Source organism: Arvicola amphibius, chromosome 7 (assembly GCF_903992535.2).
Source record: "Arvicola amphibius chromosome 7, mArvAmp1.2, whole genome shotgun sequence".
Lineage (NCBI taxonomy): Eukaryota > Metazoa > Chordata > Mammalia > Rodentia > Cricetidae > Arvicola > Arvicola amphibius.
In genome coordinates this window covers 23,078,768-23,097,514 of record NC_052053.1, presented here as the reverse complement: position 1 = coordinate 23,097,514, position 18,747 = coordinate 23,078,768, and the positions used below count along the sequence as shown (strand labels likewise).

At 37.8% G+C, this 18,747-nt stretch overlaps 1 protein-coding gene across 15 annotated transcripts in view; it reads right to left on the bottom strand.

Moving 5' to 3' along the window:
• The window catches only part of Baz2b (bromodomain adjacent to zinc finger domain 2B), a 285,451-nt gene that overhangs the window by 60,947 nt on the left and 205,757 nt on the right, over positions 1-18,747 (bottom strand). For 12 of the 15 annotated variants that reach the window (XM_038336361.1, XM_038336370.1, XM_038336366.2 and 9 more), the window contains 5 exons: positions 14,705-14,869; positions 13,548-13,744; positions 5,963-6,163; positions 5,411-5,806; positions 1,666-2,263 (listed from right to left, as the gene is read on the bottom strand). In XM_038336361.1, coding sequence (XP_038192289.1) covers positions 1,666-2,263; positions 5,411-5,806; positions 5,963-6,163; positions 13,548-13,744; positions 14,705-14,869 — 1,557 coding nt within the window. The remainder of the gene's footprint in view (positions 1-1,665; positions 2,264-5,410; positions 5,807-5,962; positions 6,164-13,547; positions 13,745-14,704; positions 14,870-18,747) is intronic. The other 3 variants (XM_038336368.1, XM_038336372.2, XM_038336374.2) reach the window with 1 other exon arrangement.

The following is an 18,747-nucleotide window of genomic DNA, read 5'->3' as shown; positions in this document are numbered from 1 at the left end:
GATCAGTTTTACTTGCTAGCTGAATCACGAAATAGTTCCCACTTGACACTATTCACACTGCAGTTCAGCTTAATGTTTTCAAAATTAATTTCAATTTAATAGAGAATAAAATAAGGGGATATTGTTGAGCAAACAAACTGACAGGTGCCAGTGTCTGCAGATTCCCCTGTGTTAAACTCACTACCCGGGAACAAGCATCGGTCTGGAATTTGCGATCTGGCCCAAAAGAACACAATTTTTAGGGAGGGGTTTTTGGTTTGATGTTCTGCTTTATAGCTGTAGTTCAAGTATATAAAGACACCACTGCGCTTCTCACGATTCAAAACTATGCTCACAGAAAGAACTGTGGTGGAGAAAAGACTGGCTGGAGTGATGTCCAATGTTAATACATGTTAGTACTACTCCTCTAGACATGTAACATCCGAGAATGGATTAAACTCCAGATAAACACAGAACGCTACATAAAGATGCGCATGCAGGACAGCATCCAGATGGCCATCCTAGCAGTGGGTGTTCTACCTGCACTGGAGTTCCATAAAACCTAGTTTTTGAAAGCTTAGACTACAGACAGTCAGCACTTTCAGGATTAATATTATTAGGACATTAAATTGTACAATGACTATTTTCCTATTCACATGGGTTACTGAAAAATTTCTGGCTGAGCAGTAACAAATCCACATAGAAACATATATACAAATATATTTATGTAATCTCTATTTAAATGTTCGATTGTCTTGCATTTTATGTGTTTAAAAGAACTCTCTGAAAAGGAAGAAACAAAGAAAGAAAGTATTACAGAGTAAATGAAGATTTATTTAATCAAGGCTTAACTTAATGACCCCATATTACCTAGTAAATTCTGGTATCAAAAATGACTTAATGTTTTGATTCTTTTTGAATGACCATGGTAATATCCAATAATGTTTTAATACTTTGCAGGAGAGAATAAAATACATTAAAGAATATTTGGACAGCAAAACTTGGCCTTGATATGGATAAAAGACAATGTTTTAGTTGAGGAGAAGGGAAGGGGCATAATGAGGGAAGAGAAAGGGACAGGGTGACTATATTCAAAACATACTGAATGAAATTCACAAAGAACGAATGGTCCTCCCTCCCCGAGACAGGGTTCCTCTATATAGCAGTGGCTGTCATTGAACTTGCTCTATAGACCAGGTTGGCCTCAAATGCAAAGAGCATCTGTCCTACACCACTATGTTTGGCTCAAAATTATTATTACTGTTGTTGTTGTTATTATTATTATTATTATTTTGGTTTTTAAAAGAGTTTCTCTGTGTTGAACTCAAGAGACCTGTCTGCTTCTACATCCCATGGTATTAAAGGCATATGCCACCACCACCTGGCCAAAACTGATTTTTAAAGAGAAAACAACTGTGGACAAGTGGTTCTGAATGAAATGCAAAATTTAGCAACTGAATAAAACTGTTTGATTCGTGCATCGTCATACCCACTTTAGATTAGTCATCTCAATCCAGGTGAATGGCAAGCCAAGATTTAACTTAGAATTCCAGTATCAATCACTTCATATTTTATCACTAATAAGAAACAGGGAACGACAATGATGTCAGGGATTAGAATTAACATTTTTTCAAATGTTTTGGCATATACTTTAGAATAAACTTTAATTTTAAAACAGAAAATAACCTGATTGACTGTCATCAGACTCATCATCATCATCATCCTCTTCATCTTCTTCCTCATCATCTTCCTCCTCATCCTCATTTGAATCTTCAGAGTCTTTACTACTGGGAATGTCGGAATCCACGCCTCTAAACTGTTCCACCAAAGACTTTGCAGGATGAGGGTGATGCTGTGTTTTCAATGGTGTGACATTATTGCTCACCACTTTCTCCTTCCCGTGACTGTGCACGATGGGAGAGGCAGAGGGCAGGACAGGAGTCTGATTGCCAGGTCTTCTCCCACCTGTGCTCAGGTTGACAGGTGAGGAAAATGGGCTGCTACTGGCGACGTTTTCGTTCATCTTACTCTGCATTTTAGTTTTGGTAGTAAGTGCTAAAGGAGCTTCCTGAATGACACTTTGAATAACCCCATTTGGTTGGTGATTACCTAAAAGTGCATTTGTCAGAAATGGATTAGGGTGGTTGTTTTCTACTGGTTGTTTTGGATGTGCTGGTGAACTAGAGGTTGCTTTTGTATTTGACAAAGCTGCAATAACCTTCTTCAGGCTCTTCGACGACTCCTGTTTCTTTACTTGTGATGGGAATGTCTGCTTATATTGTTCCTAATGAAACACAAGTTAAAAAAAAAGACAAAAAAAACCCCAATGAGATAGACTAGAAAACAAAGACTGCTTCTGTTTGTCAGTATCAGAATACAAGTTCATTGGGAAACTCAAAGAATGACATACAAGGGGCTGAGGAAGGAGTGTCAGCAGTGACAACTGGCTGCTGAATCCTGGCTAGACATGATATGGTTAAACTTTTATTTATTTAAACATTCAAAAGGCCCTGTCCTTTCTCTTTACTGTGGCTCCCATTTTCATAATAATCCAATCCTGAAGTCCTAAAAATACCCGCAAACTAGTCTATTACCATGTGTTCAGGTTCTTCATTAAAAATTGCTCAAACTTGGGCCATGCTGTTATTTCCTCCTTCCCAACTGTCAACAAATGTTCTATAAGAACGCAAACTTCATGTTACATGAGTTTTCTTTTCTTAGATTCTGGGACCATTGTCAACCTTATGTATCCAGTAATATGCAAATCACTTCACAATTCGTCCAGAACCTACCTTTCTAGCGGAAGCAGACTCCTAAGGACAGTACCGTGTCACACTTTCTCTCCTCCCTCAGTTGGCTAAAATCACTTGTCTACAAGAACTGTTTCTGACAGGTAAAGCACTGCCCACGCCTCTCTAACTCAGCAGGTTTCCACGTGTGTTTCACTCCTAGAACTCCCTCCTCCACCCTGGAGTCATCCACCCGGCTGATAGCCAACAACATTCTAGCTGGTTTTTGTTTTGTTTTGTTTTGTTTTTTTTAAAAAAAAAAAGAGTACCTACCATTCGAGTAACTAGGCTGGCAATGAACTCCTGATCTTTCTGCCTCTAATTCCATTAAATTCCAGCATGCACAACAAACATGTGATTCTCTAATTTTGTTTTGATTATACAGGTTTGTATGTATAATGCTTTAAAAAAGCTAAGTTCAATTTCCGAAAAATTTCTGTAGCAGGAACTGTCATGTATGGTCTTCCTAACATATTACCTACCCTGTACTTGAACTCACCTGAGACTAATACTAGATTACCAATTGACTTCTTGAGGAAGAAAGTCTTCTGGTTGATTACTTCTTGCCTTTTTTTTTTTTTTTTTTTTGGTTTTTCAAGACAGGGTTCTCTGCGCTTTTTTAGAGCCGTTCCTGGACCTAGCTCTTGTAGACCAGGCTGGCCTCGAACTCACAGAGATCCGCCTGCCTCTGCCTCCTGAGTGCTGGGATTAAAGGCGTGCGCCACCACCGCCCGGCTACTTCTTGCCTTTTGAGATAGAATCTCATTCAATGGTCCAGATAAACCTGGACTCATTGCTACCCAAAGGCCCTCCAGTTCACTATGGTTCTCTTGTTTCGGTCTCAGCTGGCATTACAGGCACAAGTCATCATATCCAGATAGAAAGGATTTTCAAAGAAAAATTTTAAGATATAGGGAGACCAATGGGGAGCTGGGTGCTAGGCTAAGCAGCTGTGTACTTACAGAAGGCCATGGGTTCAATACCCAGCATGAGAGGAAAACAAACTTTCAGTAATGTATGTTTTCTTCTAATAATGGAGTAAATGGTTCCATTAAAGTAAAGTTTTTACTGCACATTAGTATTAAGTATCAGCAACTACTCCTGGCTTTAACTCTAAGAATTTCATACCATACATTTATACCCATACTTGCATTTTAATACATTTTTATTTCACGGCAAGACAAGTAATCCTAAGTCTACACAAACTATCCATTTTGATGTTAGAGAAGTGTCTAAATATAGTGTTTACGAGTGGAAAATCTATTGCGCCAGAGGGTGGGGATCTCAGTGTATTTTCACTTTTCTCATTTCTGCAAATGCAAGAAATATCCTCCAGATTTGATTTGACTGACACAGATCTATCAAATCCTACTCCTGGAATATATATATATTATAATATATATATATATAGTGGTGTGTGGGTGTGTTGTGGGGTGTGGTGTGTGTGGTGTATACATATATACATATATATATACAATATATATCACACCTACTAACTTAAATTATAAGTTCACGGTGGTAAACACTGAAGGAATCAATCATAACTAAATCAGAAATTCATAAGCTAAGGACAAGCCAGTGGATTAATAGCAGGTAATGTAGAGCAAAGAGATTGTCTTAAAAGACAAATTCAATATGCTAGAGTGCTCAACAGAAAATTATTTAAAGGAAATTACTCAGTAAATAGTCTATAATATTAAATAAGGCATATAGATAATATCATTTAGAACTGAGTCACAGGCCTGGAGACATAGTTAAGAGATGGCTCAGTGGTCCTCTTCCAGAAGACCCAGGTTTGGTTTCCAGCATCCACATGCAGCTACAATCATTTGTTAACTCCAGTTCCAAATGACGGATGCCACTGTAAGCACCAGGAATACACACACACACACACACCAACACACACACACATACACACTCCACACACACCACCCATCAATATACATTAAAGAAATGTCTGTTCACATAAAATACTGACAATTTCCTATCATTTCAATAAACTTACTTACACTTATAGAATGATCTCTAAACAGTAAGAATATTAAAACTTTTCATTAGAATGCACACATATTCTAAAGACATAGAAAATTAAAAATGAAAAGCCAACAAAACAATGGTTGTTTTGGGCTTTAAAGCAGACAGAAATATAGGCATATGCTGCTACTGTGCTCAAAATGGATTTTTTTTCATAAAAGACTTCTACACTTAAATTCTAAGAGTAAAGGTAAATTACATCAAAGTTAATTTCGTCAACAGAGAATATAAAATATTAAAATAAAGCATTATTTTTAAAAAGTAATTATAAAACTTATTCAGCTATAATATACTCTTACTGCCAAAGCAGTAGAGGAGGGGTAGAAGGGGATGGGATACACAATAGTTTTGTCAGAAACATATGAAACTGGGGAGTCTATGACTATCAATCAGAAAACACATTTTTGGGGGATGCTGGGAACTATACCAGATCTTACTTTGACTCTGGGCTACACAGAACAAAATCTTTTTTTCCTCTCCTGGAGTTGAGAATCAAACCCAGTGCTATGCTCCATATTTGAGAAGGCGGTATAATTAAGCTATTTCTTAGCCCCATTTGTAATAAAACCTTAGCAGTAAGATTCCTGTGTACATAATATTTAACTTACCCGTTTGGATCGCAACTCACTGGTCAAAGAACTAGATTCTTCAGAGGTATTTTTAGTCCCTGCTTTAAGTACATCAGGAGAAGGAACTATGAGTTTCCTGTAAGTTTCCTTTTTGGTTTGATTTACCAAAGACAAAGGTTTCACATTGGCCACCAATCCCGTAGACTGTATTACACTGGTGTGTTTGTTCACAGATTCCTCCTTTGCCTGAGAGCTTTGGAAAATAAATGGAAGCTGCTGTGACAAAACCTGAGGCTGCTTCTGCTGGGGTTGGAATGATGAGTGAGTCTGGGGTTCAGACACAAGAGGTAATGGCTGGTGTATTCTTTTTTCCTGGGCTTTTTCAGTTGCTTTCTGTCCATCTGCTTTTGGGTCTGAAATACCATGTAATAGCACCTGGAAACACAATGTGAAAGGCAGTTATCTTGGCATCCATTAAAAGCAGCAAGTGGGATAACTTGGAGACAGAGAGTATTTTACAAGGCACTGTTGATCCCTTAGAGACACAGCACAGGGCTCCCTGAAACAGATCCAGGCTCATGGAACCGGTACCTGGGTGTCGCTGTGGTGTTGTGCTTCAGTCTCGGAGTCCGAGTCCTCCTCTTCACTCTCCTCGATACTCTGACCTTCTTCCTCTTCCTCTTCCAGATCATCTGAGTCACTACTACTAATGCCTTCACTTGAGGTGTCTGACGATGTGCCCGAATCACTATCACTGTTGCTAGAACTTTCCATAGCTTTCTTCCTAGGTTTCTGGAGACAGAGGCATTATTTGGTAAACTATCCTTTGAAGGAATCCAGGATTCAGTAAAGTCACACTCTTTTAATTTTCAAGTGATATCTCCAACTTCAAAACACCACTTTAGGAAAGAGAAATAATTTATCATAAGGGTTATTATTAACTAATTTATGTGGCAGGAAATCATCAATGGAAATTCTAAGATCCAATAAGGTTATCACTTAATGCATTTCCCATTAAACTGTTTAGAAAAAAAAATGATCTAAAATATTATTATGTGGTGGGGACAGCATTTGTAATACAAAAAATTCCTATATTTTTCTATTTAAAATGACTACAAATAAGTCTATTATGTTGCTTGATGTGTAAATTATATTCCTTTGCATGGAGCATAAAATATGACACTGTTCCATGTAAAACAGTTAAAATACAAATATTGCACATATGTAGGTTCATCTACATCACAATGCTTCAAATAGTGCAAAATTAAAAATTGAATCAAAAATTCAAAAATAATTACACAGATTTAGAGTGTCTTTATAGTTTTTATCATTTAAACATTTCCCTAAAATGTTCCAAACAGCCTTTGAGGTTCCTAGGAAAACTGTATGCCACAGTGAACTGTTGCTCAGGAAACTCTAGATTGAGTAATGGTGGAGAGAGGAGGGAACATATTTTAAATACAAAAAGCAGTTATATCCAGTATTGAATGACACATGGAAGGCACAGTAGACAGCAAGAGATTTATGGAGCTATGTCAAAAAATGTAATCCTGGCCAGACGTGGGGGAGCACGACTTTAATCACAGCATATGGGAGACAGAGGCAGGCGGATCTCTGAGTTTGAGGGTAGCCCGGTCTATAAAGCTAGTTTCAGGAAAGCCAAAGATATAAAGAGAAACCCTGTCTGGAAAAAATAAGAAACAAGCCCCCCTCCCCCCCAAAAAAGGGAGACAGAAAAGAAAAAAAATGTAATCCTTTATAAGAATATTTTACATAAACCCAAGGCGGGAGGTAGAGGCAGGCGTATCTCTATCAGTTTCAGACTGCCCTGGTCTACATAGTGAAGAATCCTGGCCAGCTAGGGGTACAGAGCGATACCTTGCTTTTAACAAAATTATAAATTAATCACTCAATCACACAGGAGAAAAAAATCAATTTCTAGAATATTTAATACTTTTGGAAAAAAATACTGAATAATATTAAAAGCTGACAGAAAGGGACAATAGTTCATATTTTACAAGCAGTCTTATGTTTAAGAAACAGCCTGTAGTGAAGAACACTTTTCAAGACATGAAGGTGGAGTGGCACACACAATTCAAAGAGGTTGTGAGAATAGAAGATCTGAAGAGGAACACGCCAACCAAAATCCCAGAGATGATGGGAAAGAGCCTCTGAAGATCAACCCATACCCGAGAAGAAACTGGCAATTGATGGCCATTGGGAGAGAGAAAACCACTTATCTTACAAATACAGGCAGTGAGGGGTTACTCATTCTCCAACAGATGGTTCTACATCCATGTACATACAGGCAACAATAAATCTACTCAGTGGGCAATGAGAGAGAGAGGGACGAAAGAACACATACAAGGTAGAGCACACATCAGCAAGAACAAGAAGTTGGGAGGAAGGGAAATGTAGGAGAAAGTGGAGGAGGAAGGAATGGAGAAGGTAGACTGTATATAAGCCCATTATAGGAATGTATGAATATGAGAATGATAAAACATGAGATAAACTATAAAACTCATTGTCAGTTTAATAGAATAGAATAGGCTGCAACAGACGGGACAGAATTGATCAAAGCCTGGTCCACAATTACATTGGAGTACCTGATTCAGAGAAGAGGCAAAGATTATTGAAGAAGGTAAACCTAGAGGTATGAAAACCTTTCAAGATCAAATTCGTGGAGATTATGCTAATATAGAAAAAAGTCTGTATATGATGACCATACACTGGGTTTATGCCTTGAAGCAGCTTTGAATAATTGGGTCAGAAAGTTATTTATACAGGGTCCAAAGGAAGTCTTTGTGGATTTCTTACAAAGATTGGCTTCAGCAGTAAATAGAAGGATACCAAATTCAGAGGCTAGACAAATAATAATTGAGTATCTGCCTTTTGAAAATGTCATTTCTCAATGCAAAAGGATAATGAGGCCCTTAAAGGTAAGGTCAGTTCCACTGGAGGAATGGATCCAACATACAATAAATATTGAATCTTATGATGATACTAAACAGGAGAGGTGATTTCCAGAGGTTTGAAGAAAATTCAACGGTGGTAACCAAGCTCACCTTAAAAGGGATTATAAATAGCGCTTTCCTAGAAACAATGTTTTTTCTAAAAATGATCCATTCAGAACAGCCCTCCCTTCAGGGTTATGCAGAAGGTGGGGCAAAGACAGGCATTAGACTAATGAGTGTCAACCAGGAATATTCCAGGTAATTCTTTGCCATTGGGAAACTCCATGAGGGGCCCCTTGCAAGCCCCTATGTCAAATCAAGTTCAGTCATTTCCTGTAATCATGGAGGAAACTCCTTCCAAGAGCAATTGAAGAAGCTAATGTCTATTTTAAGAGATCATACTGCTTTGAGTAATAAGAACAGTGACAGAAGGGAGAACAGAAATTCAGAATGTTGAAAGAAGTGAAGAAAAGTTGCCTGAAAAATTACAAAGAGGAGCCTCTACTAATTGTTTAGGTTATAAAATAGGTTTACAAAAAATTAAATCCCAAAAGGGGCAAATTAGGAAAGACTGACTACAGACTCTTGAGGATTTGCAAAGATTGCTGGGAGACATTTCACATATACTGTGCAATATTGAGATAAAACATGAAGACCTGATTAATTTAAACTAAACATGAGATGGTGACAAGAACTTAAATAGTCCCAGGGAATTATCAGCTGAAGTGGAAAGAGAATTGGCTTTGATTGAAGAAAAATTAGAGAACGCATATGTAGATCATGTGGATAGGAATCTTAACTGCATTCTGGTCATATTACCCTCCAAATATTCCCCTACAGGAATTTTAATGCAGAAGGAAGATATTATCTTAGAATGGATCTTTTTACCATATTAAAAACTTACAAGAAAAAGTTCTCTGAGATAATTCAAAAAGAAAAAATGAGACTTTGTCAATTAGCAGGAATAGAATCAGCAGAAATTATAGTACCTTTTAATAATGATGAAATTGACAAATTTGGAAAGAAAGTGAACCATGGCAAAGGGTCTTACATTCCTCTCTAGTTAAGCATTTCTAAGTACACAGCTCAGTACTATTACACAATTCAGAGCGACACATAATTATCAGAATACATCTTCAGATCATTTTTATCTTGAGACACAGAAATACTAAACACATTAAACACCAACTCCTGGGGCTGACCTGAGCCCGACAACACACATTGAGGAAAGCGGGAAATGACTCCCCAAGTCTGACATCCACATGTGTGCTGTGAAATGGGAACTAGCAAACATGTGCATGCACATGAATCTATCTTAGAAGAATTGTACTACTTCTCTAGCTAGAATGAAGAAGTAAACCAGAGTTCATATATTTGAGAGTCCACATTCAAATCTTTGGGGTACATACTGACAAATGGAATGACTGGATCATATTATAATTCTCTATTAATACTTTAAACTTTAGGGTTCAATGCATACTTTGTCCAGGGAAACTCTCATTTTATTTTCCTTAAAATTTTCTTCAAGCCATAAATAAATAATAAGCAAATAAATAATCTATTTTTAAAGATGGCATTGGCTACATATAATATGTATATAAAATTGCAAAAGCAGAATACTTTCAACCTTCAGTAGTTTTATTTTCCAAACAGGCTACGTGTCTATATACTCTAGTCTGAACTAGAGTATATATTATCTGGGCGATATGTGAGGAAATGTACTTATCAGTGACTCTGATAAGGAGGCCTGAGACCACTACTCCACCTCTGAGCAAGGACATATAAATTCTCTGGAAAAATTTATTTCAAACTATACAGGAAAGCACTAATGAGGCAATTTTTACAAAGCTTTTAGCCTTGAAAAATAAAGAGTAAAAATACAGGATTTATGTTCATTTTATTTAAGCAATCTGTAACTATAACACATGTTGGCATATGTATGACTCAAAATGTTTAAGATGATATGAAATTATAAATTTTACATTATGATTAAATTCTAATTTAAGATTAAAATTTTGCTTAAGAGCCAGTGTCTGTAGACTATTACTTTTATTGAGCTGTTGGCGTGCACAAATGTGGTACTGTATCTGTCCGTAGAGGTCATGGAAGAGGAATGTCTATAGGTAAGTGCTCCTGGGGAGAGGATGTAGTGAGGAGTGCTAATTCTGCTTGAGAATATCAGTGGAGATTCCTCACTAAAAACACGTGAGGGCTGTTTGACGTTCACGCCTTTATGTGCACTGCTTTGAACCTGTACAACACTTTTAGTTGTACATTTCACTAGATATTTATCACTATTCCCATGAGGTAGGATGACAAAGTTTGAAAGAACAGACACATGGCTTTTAGAAATACAATACAGACACATATTCAATGACACAATGCATGAGGGTAGCTTCATAAAGAACAGGTGGTGTGTCACACACAGATCAGCTAGCAGAAGCTTACTCTGATGGGACTCCCTTGGAAACACATCCTAAGGGAGACCAGGGAGCAGCTGGAGAACAGAAGGGGGAAAGCAGACCCAACACTGATCGCTGGGAGGAAAGAACTGAGGATCTTTCGTCACTCATGCTCAGTGGTGTTTGAAGCAGAAAGAAAATGTGCGGGGCTTGTACTGGACTGTTGAGACATTCAATAAGCGTCTTAGAGTCACCAGGTAACCTCCCCCCACCTGTCTCTTCTATGGGTATACTATATTTTGGGTATCTATTTTCTGCTGCGAAAAACAGAGATCAAGAAAAAAAAAGATAAAATGATCTGAAGGTGTCTTGGATAAAGGAAACCTGGACTTAATGATGGTCACATTTTATGAAGTTGGGATGTCAGGGTTTCTATTGTATCACATGAAAAAGAGAAGCCAAAAGCTTGAAAAGATTAAAATCTGTAGTGAATTTGCCATATAGTGCATACCCCTACATCTAGAACCAGTTCTTAAAAGATCTAGTCAGAAGGCAGAGCCTATATTAGCAATCTGAACAAGAAAGGGTAACAGAGAATCATCAAGTAGCTAGGATTGCTGATATGCACCAGCAACTTCAACCTGAAGGCAATGAGGCAGGAGGAGCTTATGTTTCAGGCCAGCCTGGCCTAAAAGGTGGACCTTGTCTCAAAACGAAAGCACACTTTAAGAACTATTAGCTAGTAGAAGATACCTGCTGAAAATAATGAACAGCCCTCTCTAAATAATAAAGAAATCACAGATATAGCCATTCTTTCTGGAGGATTAAGGAAGAGGGCTTCTTTCTCATGTCTCCATTCACCTAAGGCTAAGCTAGAGATTTTATGGAAGAGAAGTGACTCTTGCCTACTGTATGGCAGAGAACTGTGGAATAAGGTACCATACAGTCCAAGGCCCTAGCACACGGGGAACACTGCCAGTTGGGGTACCAGGAAAATTATCTAGCAAGGTACCCATTAATTTTTCAGCAAAACTTGCTAAGATATATGATCACACTGTGAACCCCGAGTTTGCACTTGTACAACCATGGTCAGGAGGTAGAGCCAGCAACTAGTTGATAGAAAGTTCATGGGGAATCAGAAGGAGTCCAGAAAACAGAGAGATGGACAGGAAGCAGGAGAGAGGGACTTTGAGTATGGTGGTCCTTTTTGGTTTGGACCCAAAGAGAGAGACTCTCTTTCTGAGACTCTGGCAATGAGAAAAGGTGAGTTAGTTGCTTTTAAACTTCTATGAGCTAGAAGGTTTCCATCTTCCAGCCTCTGACTGCCGTGTCTTTATTGATAAATAGGATGATAAAGATTTAGTGAAAAATTACATTTGGTAGTGGGGCAAGAGGTAGACAAGGCAAAATGTGAAGGTCCTGGAGGACACTGCCTGAGATGTGGGCAGGGACTGCAGAGCAGCAGTTACTGGCTGTCGAGCTGAAGAAAAACAATAAAACCGCTGTGATGCCAATGCAGCTGACTAGAGAACGCGCAGCATTGGAGTCCTGTATTACCACTGCTTATATCTGGACTAGTAGCAGCCAAGCAGACATCAGCTGACAGGGAAGTATCACACTGACTGCATAGACTAAAACAAACACTAAATTTGGTCCCATAGTCAAGAGCAGGGGGGACTTGAACCCGAGGAAACACTAAATTTGGCTCCGTAATCAAGAGCAGAGGACTTGAACCTGAGGAACTGAACCTAATTCCCATTACCTACAAGGCAACTCACAACTGTCTGTAACTCCAGCCCTGGAGGATCCTACTCCCTCTTCTGGCCTCCATGGGCACAGCATACATGTGGTGCATAAACATAAATGGAGGGAAAAACACCTACATACACAGAATTCAATGACAGAAACAGATAAAGAGAAAGAAATACTAAATTCCTATTCTTATAGAACACTGTCTGCAGTCTCTTGGGTTTTATAGCTCTATTTTTGACAGGGTCTCTCTTCTAACAGCCTGAAAATTTTCTATGGAGATCAGGCTGCCCTGGAACTCAGTCCACCTTGGCTAGGATTCAAGGTGTGGGCCACCACGCCTAGCCTAGGATCCTATCTTATGAAAGCCTATCTCACGCCAAAAGACAAAAAAACAAAGAATGTATTTAGTCTTCAGAGACAATAAATTGATAACTTACACATAGAGATGGAACTGGCTCGATGTGGTCAACTGTTTGATTGCATAATGGGTGCACAGGAGTAACTGGACTATTGTGATTATCTAAATTCCCCATAATAATAAATTTCTCACTTTTGCTCCCATAAAATAGACTCTGGAGTTAACACTTTTGGTTTCAAATTCTGACTCAGCCACTTACTAGGCAATTATTTTGATGTTATTTTCCAATTTGTACTAACAACCACCAAACACAGGGCAAAGGGAAATTTGAAATCGAAATGTAAAGCAATTAGAAAGAGCTAGCATCTCAAATGTTTCCATCAGGTTGTCGTGGAGCTGTGAGCCTAGTTCAGTGGTACAGTGTAGGCTTAGTTTGTGGAATTCCCTGGGTTCAATTCCCACCACTGAAGAACTAAAAGAAACAAAAGCTCAACTCATAATTATCACTACCAAGTATATTATTTGTACAGGTACTGTGAGTTTTAACTGTCCAAGATATCTAATCTAATATCAGCATTATGCTATAAAAATAAAGATCTGCAAAAAAGGAGTTGGAAATAAGAAATTAATCCACACATTTTGGTAACGTGACATTTAAAATATTTCCTTTATGTATTGATTCATGATGGACTTATTCTTAAACAGCTTACCTTATCTTTGATTTTGTCAGCTCTGGCATCCAAAGGCTGACTTTTGCTTTGTTCCTGATGACATTTAAGGTTTCCTCCACCTGAGCTTGTGCTTTGATTCTGTCCCATGGAACTTGAAGCAGAAGTGCATAGTACAGACGTACTGACACCAAGGACAGAGGATGATGCACTGTTGCCATTAACTGACCCATTTATACCTTGGAAAGAAACATATTTATATAATAAAACATTATTTGGCCAGAACAAGGAATAAAGAGCTTGTGCATGTGTAATGTAGATGAAGACCACAAACACAGCACATAAAAAAGAAAGGTACTAAAAGACACATGACTCTCCATAAAAGATTCATAATACATACTATAGAGATAACGTAAAACAACAGATGTGATGGGTCAGAGAGGAGTGATTACTTAAAGAGCATAGTATTATTGAAGAGTAAAAATTTTAGAGTATCATAGTGGGTGACTATCATACAACATTATAAGCATATTAAATTCAAATGAATTATTTACTAGCATTAAACTATGTGACTATCAAACAATTATCTTTAGAAAATAAGTTACATATAAGTATTGTTCTTTCAGAAACACTCAAATTAAAAGAGCAATGGGCAGGGCTAGAGAGATGTCTCCACGTTTAAAAACACAGGCAGCACTTCCAGAGGAGCTGGGTTAAATCCCAAGCACGCACAGAGCAGCTCACAACTGTAACTCCAGTTCCTGAATACTAAACACTCTCATACAGACACACATGCAGGTAAAACACCAATGCACATTTAAGAAAGAGAAGCAGTGGGCTACTTAAAACATTGTAACTTCTAAATACTATCATAATAACACTTAGAAACTATATCTGAGTTAAGAAGAAGCAGCATTCTATGAGTGCAGTGTAAGGAGATAAAAACATACAGAGGGAAGGAGTAGAGTTGGGTTTAGATCCTGGCTAAATCACATCAGTGTGTAAGCAATACTTCCTAGCACAACTATTTAACCTTGGCTGAAACTTGGGAGATGAGTCCTCTGAAAACCTAATTCTAAGGCACGATGATATATAGGCGCCTCTAGCACAAGGCTGTAAAATGTTTTTAGAAGCAAACTCCACAGCAAAGAGGCATGAGGCAGAGGTTTCTGGTCCCTCACTCGTGCTGAAATGAGTACCTTTCTCAGGACCATTTCGATTACTCTTTCCAGAAGTCCTCGAATGGAATGAAGAGTCGTGATTCTGGGCTGGAGGAGCAAACAGTGGTGGAATTCCCAGTAGCGGTGGAAAGAAGGGCGCTCCTGCGCGCGTGTGGGTGTCTGCGGCTCGCCACCATTCTGCACCTCAAAACAAAAGGAAACTGAATTAACTTTCAAAACCATGCATGACCATTTTCTACATTTTATTGAGAAACAACGTTCCTGGGATAGAATTACTCAAGGCACATAGTTTTGATCATTTTTTCACTGTAAATAGGTAATTTGAACTTATATAATCCTCTCTTATTCAAGAATTATTATTCAAGAATCTTCCATTAGCAGTTTTCTAGATTCAAGCTAAAAAAAAAAGAATACATTGTTCATAATTTAAAAACTGCTAAAATTTACAATTTAAAAAGAACAATTTGGCTTGATAATCTATACTATTTACATACTAAGCCAAAAAGAAAAAGAATGAAGTCAATATTAATCTATTTCAAGACTTTAAATTTGAAGCTCATGCCTGCAGCCTCACCGATTATAGGCAATATAAATCTGGCTTGGACAAATCTGGTGGGTCAGATAAGAATCTCAAATGCATTCATGGATTAAGTAATTCTGTAGCCACCCCCCCCACAAAGGAAACTTATTAGCGTTTTTGGTTTTATAATAAGAAATAATCAGTTCTCAAACAAAATTTGCAAAACAATTTTTCATTAAAAAATGTTATACATAAGCAAAGTAGTGGTGGTGCATATCTTTAACCCAGCACTCAGGAGGCAGAGGCAGGCGGATCTCTGAGTTTGAGGCCAGCCTGGTCTACAAAGTGAGTTCCAGGACAGCCAAGGCTACACAAAGAAACATTTTCTCAAAAACAAACAAACAAAGGCTTATAAAACTTCTACCTTTAAAATTGATAAGGAAATGAGTTTTCCTTTATACTGCTCATAAATTATAGATGACAGTCATTTTTAAAATTCATATCAAACAACTAAATTTGAGAAAATCATGGAATGCGATTCAGATATTCAAACAGTAGTTCTTCATTAAACCTCTTGGGAAAACCAATTTTTATGAAATATGTTTTATTCAAGGAAGAGTAAAGATTTAAAAAAAGCTCTGGAAATTATCCTAAGAACTGTCTTCGATGGCCCCCGTCATATCCTAGAAACAATCTCCAACTGGATAAGCCACTAAACTTCACAGTCTCCTAAACAATGGCATTATTTCTTTGATTGAAATGAACGTGTGTGTGTGTGTGTGTGTGTGTGTGTGTGTGTGTGTGAGTGACATGAACAGCATAGTAAAACACTGCACAGGCCATTGCTGAAACTGGAAAATGGAGTAGCTAGCAAATAGTACCCTGAATCCTGGTACGCTGAACCAGATAAGTTCCAGTTAATCAATCAGGTACTCAACCACTGTCTAAACCACATTTAGATGGATAAAAGGACGGGTATAGTTTGGGGAGAGGGCGATCTTATTGGCAGGGCCCATACCTACTGGCAGGTTTGTAACTTAGTTTCCACTTAGCTGACAAAGACAGAAAGCAATTTCACAGCAATAATGGTTTCCTTTAACTTCAGACCAAAGTCTAAAAGTTGGCTATAAAAAGACTCGTAAATAACTAAGAAGTCAATAAAGTAGTCAAAGCAGAAGGTTTTTAAATGTGATAGATATAATCAAACAACATTAAAACATACCTCAAAATGTTAATAGCAATCAAGGATACAGTAGGTATTAGAGAAAAATAATAGGAAAAATGTATGCATCCCAGAGACAAACATACAAGATTAGATACAATAAAGAAAATGGCCATCTTTTCATATTATTTAACAAGAAATTACTTTCTAATGGAAAGTTTATGTAGCTTTCAAATTGAGGAAACTATACAAATGTAGTCACTAGCTAACTCAGTTATCAAATGGAAGATAGAAAACAAAAATAACATAAGTAGAAGGCACAGGATGACGTCTAAGCGACACTGCAGTGGCCACAACGGTCACTCCCAGGTGTGGTGCTAGTATTTTGAGTATACACTGAATCGCGACGTGATCCTGCAGTATAATTCTTTGTAGGTTTCTTGTTATTTGTTTTTTGGCACCAGGATTTACTGTTTAGCTCTTCCTGCCTTTCAAGATCTATAATTATAGTCACATGTGCGCCTGGCTGTGATGTGGTAAAATTTAAAATCACTCATATATAAAAATCATCCCAAAACTTCATAGAATTATAGCATTAAAATGTAAACACAAAGAATTTTAAATATTTTTAAATGAATTTCAAAAACACTACTTTAGTATAAAATGAAATTTTGATTAATATCCATTACATAAATTTACACTTGCTGTTTGAAATAAAAAATGGTACATGTAAATAAACCCTAAAAAATTATACTTTACTTAACATTGCTAACTTCTCCTTGTGATTTTTTTTGTGTCGATGGGAAACATGTTTCCTAATGTGGCCATCTACTCACCCTTCTGAACTATAGAGCACTTATATATTTAACTTATTGCACCAAAGTGTAATTTAAACAAAAGCGGTTTCTCTAGCGTCAGCCGTAATCTCTACCCACTTGGCAAAGAAATACACACACATGCACATTTTATCGTTAGAGCTTCTGCCCTACACATATCTGTCTCTAGAAAGCCACCGACTACCCCGGTGTGTCCCGGCATAAGCAGTCTCGTGCAGAGAACAACGCCGGTGAAACGGGGGAGTGTCTTCTGAAGGGTCAGGAATCACACTACTTGTTTAGGTTCTTTAATATTTTTTACTTATTTTTTGTGTGTGTTTGCATATTTATTCGCATGTATGTGTATGAATGACAGTAGAGGTCAGAGGGGAACTAGAGGGAATAGGTTCCCTCCTTGTGTCATGTGGATCCCATATATTAAACTCAGGTCTTAAGGTTTGGCAGCAAGCACCTTTTACTGTCTCAATGGTCTTGGGCTGGTTTTATATACTAAAGATAGCATCATTATTAAAGTACAAATACGTTTTTGTTTGATTGTTTGTTTTTCCTGCTTTTTTTTTGGGGGGGGGGGGGGTCGAGACAGGGTTTCTCTATAGCTTTGGAATCTGTCCTGAAATTAGCTATTGACCAGGCTGGCCTTGAACTCACTGAGATCCCCCTGCCTCTGCCTCCCAAGTGCTGGGATTAAAGGAGTGTGCCACGACCGCCCAGCAAAACAAATGAGTTATTTTTTAATATTCATTGGCCATCTAAAATAAATTACCACAAAATGAAAGATATAAATCAGTAACTACTTACATTGCCATTAACTATTTAGATTTTGAATCGGAAAATTTTTATTTCAGGAGACAGCTATTGATGTCTGGTACTAAACAACCATGTTAAAAGCAGAACGAAGCAGGCAGGATACTGTTAGAAAGGCAGAGGTAGGTAGATCTCAGCATGCTTGAGGGCAGCCTGATCTACACAGAGAAGTTTCAGGCAAGCTAGGGCTACGTGGTGATGCATGCCTAAAACATACTTTAAAAAAAAAGTTTTAGAAATATACACATGTCTAAAGTCCCTGTTAACATAGTAAAGCAAACATCCAAACTTGATCAGCACTGTGTGTTCACAGAGTTCCCACCATCCCCTCTCCAAGACAATCAAATTAAGGAATAATGTGAGTCAACAAATAGTACTTGAAAGACACCTGAAAACTTTTCTGTTCTCTGTGTTTCGAAAGATACTTGACTGTTTTTTAAAGAACCAGTAGATACTTTGTCTGCCATAAAGTGGAAGAAAAAAATGGCAATAGCTCTTCTGGACTAATTCCACATGTCGTTTGGACAGCAAACTAGTCATGCTTGTCTACTGGAATCTTCAAACAGCCCTAGAAAGCAGGGAATGTTACGGTTTTCAGTTTACAGGTTTGAAAATCTAGGGATGAGGAGGACAGGGATTTGTCCAAGGGGAGATTTATATTCAGATAGATTTCCAGCTAGTACTAAGCTCTGCTGTTTTAAACAGTGTCCCAGTAAACCAAGCTTCCTTACTAAAACTA